At 37.2% G+C, this 11,822-nt stretch overlaps 1 protein-coding gene across 3 annotated transcripts; it reads right to left on the bottom strand.

Moving 5' to 3' along the window:
- Positions 1 to 1,698: 1,698 nt before the first annotated feature.
- LOC112703417 (uncharacterized) lies at positions 1,699 to 11,262 on the bottom strand. Of its 3 annotated transcripts, XM_025754853.3 has the most exons (8): positions 10,868 to 11,069; positions 9,743 to 9,818; positions 9,366 to 9,478; positions 8,707 to 8,769; positions 8,516 to 8,563; positions 8,381 to 8,434; positions 2,137 to 2,191; positions 1,699 to 2,019 (listed from the first exon to the last, which is right to left on the bottom strand). In XM_025754853.3, exons 3-8 carry the CDS (start codon positions 9,453 to 9,455, stop codon positions 1,877 to 1,879), a joined length of 453 nt encoding a protein of 150 aa, XP_025610638.1. In that variant the 5' UTR covers positions 9,456 to 9,478; positions 9,743 to 9,818; positions 10,868 to 11,069; the 3' UTR covers positions 1,699 to 1,876. The 3 variants fall into 3 exon arrangements, with proteins under 3 accessions (XP_025610638.1, XP_025610637.1, XP_025610640.1); XM_025754852.3 differs by lacking the exon at positions 9,743 to 9,818 and having other exon boundaries at positions 10,868 to 11,262; XM_025754855.3 differs by lacking the exon at positions 9,743 to 9,818 and having other exon boundaries at positions 1,699 to 1,920; positions 10,868 to 11,262.
- Between the last annotated feature and the right edge of the window lie 560 nt (positions 11,263 to 11,822).

Here is an 11,822-nt window from a genome sequence, read left to right as displayed (position 1 = left end):
AGGAATTTTCACACCTTTAATCACTCAATATATGATGACTATAGTAGTTTATGAAGTATTTATAACTTATTACTAGATTAAAACAAAGAAAATCTTAAACCCACAAACATAAAACATAATTTAGTAACTAAATAAATAAAATTAAAATATATCAAATTAAATTAAACATTCTAAAAATATAAACTAATAATTTTTAAATAATACTTAAACTTTTCATATTACAAACATTTGAAATACATTTCAAAGAGTTTTTATGGATATGGATAACCTGATTATCCATCTAAAATCAATCCAATTAGATTATATTAATTTTGAATTGAATGGATAATCCAATACAATCAAGTCAGATCCAATACAAGCCAATTAAGATGAGTTTGAGTATTAGTTCTAAAATTGTGGAACCCGAACTATGTCAATTATCTGATTAGTTTAATATTAATTAAAAAATAAATAAAATATATACATCTTTATTTTTTAATCCAAAAGTCTTTAAAATTATGATAATTATTTAATTTTAAATTGATGATGTAACGTTTTATTATTATTATTATTAAATTTTTTTATAAATTTCCTTTTTAATTGGGTATTCAATTAACCGATTTAATTAGTTGGGATCCACTCAATTTAAATTTAATCGATTTAGCTCTCATTTTACCGATTTAGCTCTCATTTTACCCCCGATTCAAACTAAACCGACGTATGAATACCTTTAATTGTAAGACATAAAATCACCAATTTTAATTTGGTGACGTAACAATTAGAATGACCAATAGTATGAAGACATTTCAATATTCTATTTTGCTAGAAAATAATCATATTTGGAAAAATTTTGAAATCAGACTATAATCAAAATGAATAATTTTAAGCAGAAAAAAACTTATAAGTGAAACCACATTTTGAAACTTATAAACAGAAGTCTTATTTTTAAATTGTAATAATTTTATCAATTTAACCTCAAGTATCAAATATTAAATAATATAAACTATTATTTCAAATCCATTTTTGTAAATTATACCACTTAAAAATAATTTTTTCACACATTCAAAAACCAATACATGATCTTAAAACCATTATTGTTAGCTAAGATATCCAAGTATATTAGTTCTCATATGATCGATTAGTTTAAAAAGCAATTATATAAATAAAATAAAAATATTACTTGTACACTAAAATTAACCACCATTATATGTACAAATACATATAATTTAACTTATTTTCAATATGTATTTTTATATTCTAACATATATTTTATATTAGTAGCTGATTTTAGTGTACACCTAACATGATAATCCATAAAATTAGGCGACAACTCACATGCATTGTCAAATTATTTAACGATTCGTAAATATTAACTTTATACGAAGACAAATGTAAATTTTCACCATAAAATTATTAAAATAAGTTTAATTTTTAAGCATTCCCAAATACATACTAATTCTACCATTTATACCAATGATCACCATATATTACAACATCAACTACATAAATTACATGACGCAATTGTGCATATCAGAATAAGTTCTTAATTTAAAATCTGTACACCATTTTTGCCAAAAACAAAAGAGGCCAACGACACGACGAGAGGATCACTCTTTTTCTTTAATTTTTTACTATTAATAATTTATCGCCTTTTATCTTCCAGAGGGGGAAAAAAAACAATGAGGATAAGGGTGAAAAAGGAGGCAAACACAAGAATCATAATCCCAGTAAGTCTTTTACAGCATATAGCTGCAAGTTCAAATCATTGGTCTTTTGCTAATATATGAATACACAAATTCAACTTTCCTTTATTGTTGAAAAACAACGAAAGGTCATACCTACACAGGTATCAGAACAATGATTGTCAGCACATCATGAAAAGACTGATTTGCTGCTTTTACTCGTTGGATGGAGAATCCTCTGGTGGAACGCTTCCCCCTTCTACAGATGGAGAATCCTCTGGTGGAACGCTTCCCCCTTCTACTGGAACGCTTCCCCCTTCTACAGATGGAGAATCCTCTGGTGGAACGCTTCCCCCTTCTACAGAAACAACGGAATTCGCTTGGTCAGTTTGTTTCGATGATGCTCAAAAAAGGGAATCGAAGAAAACCAACCAGTTTCATTGAACAATCTAAGCTTTTGAAATAATAGACATACCTTCTCCTTCAGGAGCATAGGGAGATTTCCGGTAGCGTGTTTGTTGTTGTGTTGGCTGAAATTGGCAAATGTGTGATTAGATTTAACTTTGTTCAAATATGAAAAGTAGGTGATTAGGGGATTTGAGGCTTTAAGTTTTCAGCAATTTATTTATTTATTTATTGAATTACTAAAGAGCACGTGTGGTAACCAATATGCCTATACAAAACTATGGTATCAAGGTTAATTTGTTTAGATTTTCTTTTTTGCTGATAGTGAAGTGTGCAGAAGCTATGAAGACATCTGAAATTTACCAACTATGATTCTACCACTGCAATGCAAAGCAACAACAAAGCAGAAATGCCGCAGAAGCTGCTCCCAACTGTAAAATTAAGTTTCTGTTGGATTAACTTATTTATGTTTATAAAATCTTATCATCGGAAGTTTCCTAGAGAAAAAGGGAAATGCTAATCATATAACTCACAAGCAAGCAACAACTAACAGTTACAACCCTACGTTTTTCTCCCTAATCTCTCTACATATTTGGAAGGGTATTTGATAGAATGTCCCTTAGAAGAAAGGATTTTTTTTTTTGGGGGGGGAGGAGGGAGGAGGGAGGACGGAGGAGGCAGTTAAACAAATAAGCTCTGAATCGCACAATTAAATTTTCACCATCCAATCCGCATTACCATTATTTGCTTATATTTTAGTTATCCATGTTGGGGAATAAGAGTATTTTTACTCTTCACTCTTACTGATATAGCTTGATGTATGGTTAGTTAAGTTAATATCTTTATTAAGGACTCAGTTGTATTTTCTCTATGCTGACTAGGACTAGTTAGTTACATTGCTAGCAGTAGAAGTAGCTCTTAGGCCTTTACTATATATATAGTCTAACTGTATAGTGTAAAGGTGTGATTCCCCATTATAACAAAATCACTTCATCAATTCACATGCTTCACTCACTCAATTTCTCCCTCACCCCTATAGAAGCACACAGAAATTCACCTCTCTAAGCTCATTTCATCATGGTGCAGTGGACGTGGATCGAGGTGGTGTGCGACGAGAAAGTTTGAGATCGAGGCTAGTGAGTGTGATTTTGAATTCTTCTTTGGATTTTTTGATCTGCGATTTGGCGCCATGGAAGCGTCACACGAAAATTCCAAGGCTAAGGTGAATCCAAGCACGTATAGTGCTGAATCAGTTGCTGCATTCATGAATCAAATTGCAGAATTGCAATCTGAGCTCCGAAAGGCTCGTAGAACCTCAAATCCGAGCGCAAATCCTGCCAGTCCTTATGTCCTCCATCCTTCCGCAAATCCTGGTATCTCTATCACTCCTGTTATCATGACTGGGTTCGAATTATAATGACCGGTGTAGATCTATGACTTTAGCCCTAAATGCTAAAAATAAACTGCGATTTGTTCTGCAATTTGTTGACGGAACTATCAAGAAACCTAGCGAATCTGATGTATTGTTTGAACAATAGGAGAGATGTAACACTTACGTAGTGGCTTGGATAAACTTGTCTTTAAGTCCTGACATCTCACGTAGTGTAATCTGGAATAATTTGGCTTATGACCTCTGGGGAGACCTGAAAAGGAGATATTATCATGGAGATCGGTTTCGGTTCGCTGAATTAGAGGAAGAACTATATGCTGTGAGGCAAGAGAGTTGTCAGTGATGAATTACTTCACTAAACTGAAAGGACTTTGCGAAGAGCTAGACAGTTTTCAACCAGTTCCTTCATGTGATTGTGGTGAGACTTGTAAGTGTGGACTTGGAGTGATGCGAAAATACAGCACAGAAGGCTATGTGGTACGGTTCTTAAGAGGATTAAGCGAACAGTTCAGTGGAGTTCGATTGCAAATTATGTTAATGGATCCTTTGCCACACATTGATTCCACCTTTTCCCTGCTTACACAGCAAGAAAGGCAGCTTGTCAGTATTGATGGTGAACCAAGGATACTCTTTAATGCCTCCCAAGCAGAGAGCCAAAGCAGTGCACGAACTAGTGAAGGGAACCCTGCCAGAAATTCTGAAAATGCCTATAGAGGATGAGGTCGAGACAGGTTCAGTGGTGGAAGAGGACAAGGGCGAGAATGAGTGCAATGTACATATTGTAGGAAGGCAGGACACAATTGATGTGTGCTATAAGAAGCACGGTCTGCCACCACACCTCAAGGAAAGGTACAGTGATGGTGCTGCAACTCTCAATTATGCAGCCACTGAAGAGACTTGTGATGAAGACAGTGCAGACCAAACGCACAAGGTTGATGATTAGGTTCTGGAGTTCACTCAGGATCAAAAGCTTGCTTTACTTGCTCTCCTTCAACACCAAGAGGTGCAGCATGTTCATAGCACCAACCAAATTAACACACAAGCTCCAACAATGAGGGGTAAAAGAGTGGTTCAAATTTTACACTTTAAATCACACATGTTGGCAGAGAACAGTGGCGATGAAACAGAAAAATGGGAATCTTGGGTGACACTGGTGCAACAGATCATGTGTCATATTCACTTCAAGATTTAGATTCTTATTTCCATATCCCACCTGTAATAATGAGACTCCCCAATGCTCCCCAATGGATCATACACTATCAGCAGCATAATGGGGACTGTCTCTTTCACTAATGACCTATACCTCACAAATACACTATATATACCTACCTTCAACTTCAAACTTATTTCTGTTTCATCACTCACTACAAATTTAAAATGTGAATTGAAAATTTCTGATACTGTTTGTGAAGTACAGGATTTGTCAAAGAAGATGATTGGTGGAGCTAGAGTTGCTGATGGACTTTACATTCTACAAAACTCTGCACATCATGCATTCCATATAGCACCACAGATTAGTGCACCTCCAACAATAAACAATGTACTCTCAAGTAGCACATGGCATAATAGGCTCGGGCATCCACCCTACACTAAAATGCTTGTAATGAAAGAAAAATTTCCCTTCATAGATTGCAAAGCACATAAGGATCCTTGTGATCCATGTCACTGTGGTAAGCAAAAACGGCTGCCATTTCCTCTTAGTTCTAGTACAGCAAATTTTGTTTTGATCTTGTTCATATGGATATTTGGGGACCATTGAGTGTACCTTCCCTTGGTGGACAAATAATTTTTGACCGTTGTTGATGACACAAGTAGATTTACCTGGATTTACCTTATGAAACGAAAATCAGAGGCTTCTAATTTAGTTAAAACATTTTATCAATTTGTGAAAACTCAGTTTGAAAAATCAATTAAGGCCATTCGGTCAGACAATGGACCAGAAATTACATTGCTTTCTTTCTATGCTTCAAATAGTATTACTCATCAAACCTCTTGTGTGGAAACACCACAACAAACTGGAATCGTAGAAAGAAAGCATCAACATATCTTAGAAGTGGCCCGAAGCCTCATGTTTCAGTCACACGTCTCTGCTTGTTTTTGGAACTATGCTCTTAAGCATGCAGTGCACCTCATAAACAGATATCCAAGTAGCCTTCTTAAACATCAGTCTCCCTTTGAAGTTTTGTATAACAAACTTCCTGATATTTCCCATCTCAAGGTATTTGGATGTCTTGCTTATGTGAGCACCTTGACTGCCCAGCAATCTAAATTGGACTCGAGGGCACATAAATGTTGCTTTCTTGGATATCAAGAGGGTACCAATTACCAAAGGTTACTTGTTAATTGATTTACGAACCAGAAAAATTTTCATCTCTCGTAATGTCATCTTTTATGAAAATCATTTTCCTTTTCTTACATGCAACACACCAACTTCCACCGAGCCCCCTGCACCGGTGTATCCCCCTTCCTTAGATCCGTTCTCTTATGACATTCCCTTGCATGGTTCAGCTTCATTAGACTCTAATGTTCATTCTCGTCCTCCGGACTTCTCTTTACATGAATGCACTAGTTTTGGCACTCACGACACTCCTGAGGTTCCCTCTCCCATTAGGTCTTGAATCAAATGATTCACCATTCCCCTCATCTCACACCCCTACCTTTCCGCATGACACATCCCCATCATTGCCTCCTCCACCTGTAGGTCCTGAATCCGAGTCAGTTTCCCAGCTCATTAGTCCCATTCTTAGGAGATCAACTAGAGACCATAGGCCACCCTCTTATCTTCAGGATTATCATTTTGTGAATTCCATCAGTGGCACTTGTACTCATTGCAAAAATCCATTTACAGTATCATATGAAAATTTAAGTCACAGTTTTCAAAGGTTCTCTATGGCCATCTCCCAAAATACCGAACCACAGACTTTTAAGGATGCTGTGTCTCAGCAATGTTGGAGGAGCGCCATTAAAGCTGAGCTGGATCCTCTTGAGCAGAATCAGACTTGGGAGTTAACTCCTTTGCCGACAGGAAAAACTCCAATAAGTTGCAAGTGGGTCTTTCAGGTTGAATTTAATCCGGACGGCACCAATGAACGGCACAAGGCCAGGCTTGTTGCCAAAGGTTTTAACCCAAATTCCAGGAGTTGATTATATTGATACCTTCAGTCCCATTGTGAAAGTCACCACACTGCGCGTTGTTCTTTCTTTGGCAGCTGTCAGAAATTGGTTTCTCAAGCAATTGGATGTTAATACGGCTTTCCTCCATGGAGAGCTTGATAAAGAAGTCTACATGACACTCCCTCCAGGTCTTGATGTTGCTAAGCGAGGGTTGGTTTGTCGCTTGAAGAAGTCCCTTTATGGCTTGAGGCAGGCTAGCCGTCAATGGAACTTGAAACTCACTTCTGTGTTACGTGGGGCTGGTTTTGCTCAGTCTAGACTTGACCTTTCTTTGTTCACTAAGCACACTGCCCATGGGATCAGCATCATCCTGGTGTACGTCGATGATCTCATCCTTACTGGGGATTCTCTTGCAGAAATTAACAGCGTTAAGCAACTCCTTGATGATCGTTTCAGCATTAAGGATTTAGGCGATTTAAAATACTTTCTCGGGATGGAGGTGGCTCGTTCTGGCAAGGACATTGTCGTTTATCAGAAGAAATATGTCACTGATTTCCTGAGTGATTATGGGCTGCTTGAGTGCAAACCGAGCTCTACAACTATGGACTATGCTTGCAAGCTCACCAAGGACAGTGGCGATGTTCTTGCGGATTCGACACCTTTTCGAAAGCTTATCAGACGCCTACTCTACTTGACTAACACAAGGCCTGACATTTGCTTTGCTGTTGACAAATTGAGTCAGTACCTTGATCATCCACGATCCGGGCATTTCTCTGCCGCTATGAGGATTCTTAAGTACCTCAAAGGTTGTCCAACTACAGGTCTTTTCTTCTCTTCCACCTCTGATCAGCACGTTATCGGATTCTCTGATTCTGACTGGGCCTCTTGCAGTGATTCCTGGAGATCGGTTTCTGGCTATTGCTTCTTCCATGGTTTCTCCCTCATCTCGTGGAGGAGTAAGAAACAATTGACGGTGGCCAAGTCCTCCACTGAAGCAGAGTATCAAGCATTAGCGCATGCTACTTGTGAGGTGCCATGGCTCTTTAATCTGTTCAACGAATTACAGCTCCCGCTTTCCATGTCCATCAACCTCTATTGTGATAGTCAATCGGCGTTGCATTTGGCAGCAAATCCCGTCTTCCATGAACGGACAAAGCACATCGAGGTTGATTGTCATATTACTCGTGAGAAGATGCAGATCGGTCTTACCAGGCTTCTTCCAATTGCTAGTCAAGAGCAGCTTGCTGATATCTTGACGAGAAACCGTTAGTGCCTGGCCCCTTTCCGAAGCTATTTCTCAAGCTTGGACTGCGCGACCTTCACAATCCAAGCTTGCGGGGGGAGTAAGTATTTTTACTCTTCACTCTTACTGATATAGCCTGATGTATTGTTTGTTAAGTTAATATCCTTATTAAGGACTCGTTTGTATTTTCTCTATCCTGACTAGGACTAGTTAGTTACATTGTTAGCAGTAGAAGTAGTTGTTAGGCCTTTACTATATATATAGTCTAACTGTATAGTGTAAAGGTGTGATTCACCATTATAACAAAATCACTTCATCAAACTCACATGCTTCTCACTCAATTTCTCCCTCACCTCTATGGGAGCACACACAAATTCACCTCTCTAAGCTCATTTCATCAATCCACATGATACAATCCAGTTTAGCCATTAGACACAAAAGCTTTGTATAAATTCAACAACCATCAGGCAGCACACTATTCACACACATTAGAATAATGAATCTTACTAAACCTTACAAAGCAACATTACCATCCTAAATTCAGGTATGAGAATATTGGTTCAATACCTGTAGTTTAGGTCTAAGTGCTTCAAGTGGTCCCTTAGGCTTCTCGCCACCTTGCTGTTTAATGTGAGAGCACATTCAAGCGTAAGAAAAATTAAATATATGCAATTATTACATAGTAGGGTCTGCAAGAAGTACCTTTCCAAGTGCCCAATCGGCGGAATCAAAGTAAGCGCGCTCATGGTCCTGCCATGAGAAGTTAGATTTGGAGTGAAAATTAACATAAGTATATGTCAGTGAACATTAAGAAAATCACAAGTATTGACCATCTTGAATTCAAAAATAGAAGTGACAAATAAATCTACTCATAGAATCCTTGAGTCACATACCTTAGATATGAGAGGTGGCTTTTTGGGCATCATTCCTCCATATTTTTTCTTTATAGCTTCCTCCTACAAGGTTTATAAACTAGTAAGGCAGAAAATAAGAAATTCTTTTGGCGGTAAATAATCTCATAGTAAAGGGACTATGTTAAGGACTTAGATATTATGGGGTGCCCAAAGTCTTACACTGAGTAGCATGGATGCTTGATGTTGTATTTATTAAGGAGTGGTTCCTCCCCTTAGCAGCTAACTTTTAAGATGTGGTTTCTTGTTTCCCACTTTTTTTAGATACTTAACAATGATATCAAAGCCTTGGTTGTCGGCACATGGAAAGGGCTACCTATAGGCTGGATTAAGGCGAATACCAAATACTGAAAGCCAGACACCACTGAGTCAGTGTCGATAGAATTAAGCCGCCGTGGATGTCGGTTCTCTAGGGGCGGTGTATTGTTTAGGGACTTGGGTATTATGGGGTGTCCAAAGTCCCGCATTGGGTAGTATGGAATGCTTGATGTTGCATTTAAGGAGAGTGGTTCTTCCCCCTTAACAACTAGCTTTTAAGGTGTGTTATTTCCTACATTCCTTAGATACTTAATAGATTATTTCATTGAAGGTCACATTTAACTTGTGATTTAAGAATGCAAGGAGATTGATATGGATACCACCTGCTTCTGGGATGACGGCATGTTACTCGACTCATTAGATGCATTGACATCCATTTGTTGTTGTTCTTTGTTATCCTCTACGTTTGACATGAGGCCCTTTAGTGTGTAAAAACCTGCAGTTTCAAGAATATGTCATCTTAGTAGAAAATTCCTACTTTAATTATTCTATTTTCATTTTCAGTTGTATGTTTTCAGAATTTTGAAAAGAGAAAAAGAAGTCAAAACAGGAAATAAAAAAGAGAAAACAAGACTTTACTGTTTTTATTTCTTTTTCTTTTCACAATTTTGAAAAATAAACCAGTGAAAATGAAAACAGAAACTGAATTAGCGATACACTTGCAAATAAGTTCCACACTCTAATAATGACTACAACTTACAAATAAGTTCCACACTCTAACAATGACTACAACTTAGAGAGCTCTTTAGATTTCAGAGCAAAGAAAGCATCAGAATCTATAGCAAAGAAGGGGAATTTGGATCAATATTGTCAGACATTCAAGTCAACATTAACAAACTAACTTCATTGAAATATGGGCAAAAGAAATAAACGAGTGTTGATAACATAGTAAGCAACCACCATTTCACCCATACCAAGAGACATTGATTTACCAATTAACTTAAAGCATACAAGGTGAACAAAATACACATGTTGACCAAAACAAATTAATAAAAAATATAAAAACTTGTATGGACAGCACAAGAAACAAGCATATATAGTCATATACTCAAACTAATTGAGATCTTGAATACCTAAACAGCTAAGACCAGGCAGCCATAGTAACCATAAATATGTTCAAACCCTTCGCAATATAAACATGGGAAAACGTTAACTGAAAATTTTATTTTTTAACTTTATGGTCTTTTCCACCTGTATTTAGACCGAAAATCTAACTAATCCGACTAGAGTTACTGTGAATGCCTTCCCCAACCCAGGTTTTACACTATGATCAACTAGAAATATATATATTTTTTTAATTTTGAAATGCATAACACGAAGTAATTGAAGAGAAAAACAAACAACTAAATAAACGAGCAAGCAATCGAAGTTTACAAGGAAATTGCAAGTTCAGTCCTTAGCAACTTAAGCTCAAATCATATTAACCTAAGCTTCTCATCATTTCTCCTCCAAATCAATTAACGAAAACACTTCCTCAAACAAATGGTTTCAATCTTAATCAACTACAGCTAAAATGTAAGCAAAGATCAACATGATGATAGCATTAGCAAGGTCCTCTAACAAATCAAGCAGGTCCCAATCTTTTCTTTTTTGGGCATACAAACACATTTCAACGTTACAAAAAAATAATAAAAAAGGATTTATTGAAGCTCAACCCCACAAAAATCCTAGAGCTTCAAACCCCACATAAAGTATCTGGGTTCTAATTATAACAGCTAAAATAAAAGGGTATTCATTAAAACCCCAAAAAATTAAAAGAATAGTAGACAATGGGTTGAAGCAAGAAAGAAGGTTCAGATTTGAAGGGAGGCAGTGAGTGACTCACCGGCGAGGAGGTGCGTAGGGAACACAACCTCAATCAGCGGATGCTCCGAATCGATCGTGTGTTGGTCAAGTCGGTGTTCTCTTCTCTTGTATGTCTCAGTCTCGGATCCGATGCCAATTTCCAGCAGATTTTTCCCCTTTTATTTTATTTTAGGGCTGCACTACGGTACAGATCAAGTTTGTGAAGATGTACAGAGAATCCTGAACTTTTCGCCATTGTGCTACACGTGGGCTGCTTGTCTCCCTTTTGGGGATCAGCGTGCCTTCCCTGGCTCGGCTCACTTCTGAGTTCTGAGCTGTCTGTGGATTCGGCTGGACGGATGTTATGGGCTTTTACAGGCAGCCTGTTAGTTAAGACTTTATGGAAGCAGTACACAATGTTGGGGTTAGCTGATAATGAACAAGGAGTTTCTATATCCTATTTAGTTTGTATTTAGTCTTTTTTTTGGATTTTGTCCCCGATTAACCACCAAAAAAAAAAAGAAAAAAGGCTCTTGGAAAATCATGTTTTCTATAATTAATTTTTGTCATATTTGGACCATCTTTATTAGGTAGACAATAAAAAATCTAAATAACCTAAACAACATGTTAAAAATTTAGTCCAATAAAGTTAAAAAAAATTTCACCCAAATTACTCAACCAAAAAACTCCATTTAGTTGTTCAAAAATTTTAATCATTTATTATAACCTAATTTACTAAAGCACCAGCTTCTTTCCCAAACCCTTTATCGTCGCCGCCTCACCAAACAGCCATTTTTGCCAGGGCCACTCTCTCCCTCACCAGACATCATCGTCACCTCATGGGTTGTTCATACCATTACTTGGTCGCCAACCAGCCCCTATCGTCACCGTCGAGATCCTCCTCAACGCTGCTAGTTCGTCAACAAGGACTCTCATCAACACTTAAGGATAACCATCCACTTAAGGATAAAAATATTCATCCGTATACCCAGTGA

This window comes from Arachis hypogaea, chromosome 7, assembly GCF_003086295.3.
Source record: "Arachis hypogaea cultivar Tifrunner chromosome 7, arahy.Tifrunner.gnm2.J5K5, whole genome shotgun sequence".
NCBI lineage: Eukaryota > Viridiplantae > Streptophyta > Magnoliopsida > Fabales > Fabaceae > Arachis > Arachis hypogaea.
The sequence above is the reverse complement of the archived record's forward strand: the minus strand, read 5'-3'. Positions and strand labels throughout refer to the sequence as shown.

Excerpts from the sequence above, each read along its gene's own strand:
- LOC112703417 (XM_025754852.3), bottom strand. The coding sequence starts at position 9,455 with ATGTCAAACGTAGAGGATAACAAAGAACAACAACAAATGGATGTCAAT. Across the intron at positions 8,564-8,706 it reads AGCCACCTCTCATATCTAAG|GACCATGAGCGCGCTTACTT; the intron begins GTATGTGACTCA and ends TTCTCATGGCAG. Across the intron at positions 2,020-2,136 it reads CTATGCTCCTGAAGGAGAAG|AAGGGGGAAGCGTTCCACCA; the intron begins GTATGTCTATTA and ends TTGTTTCTGTAG.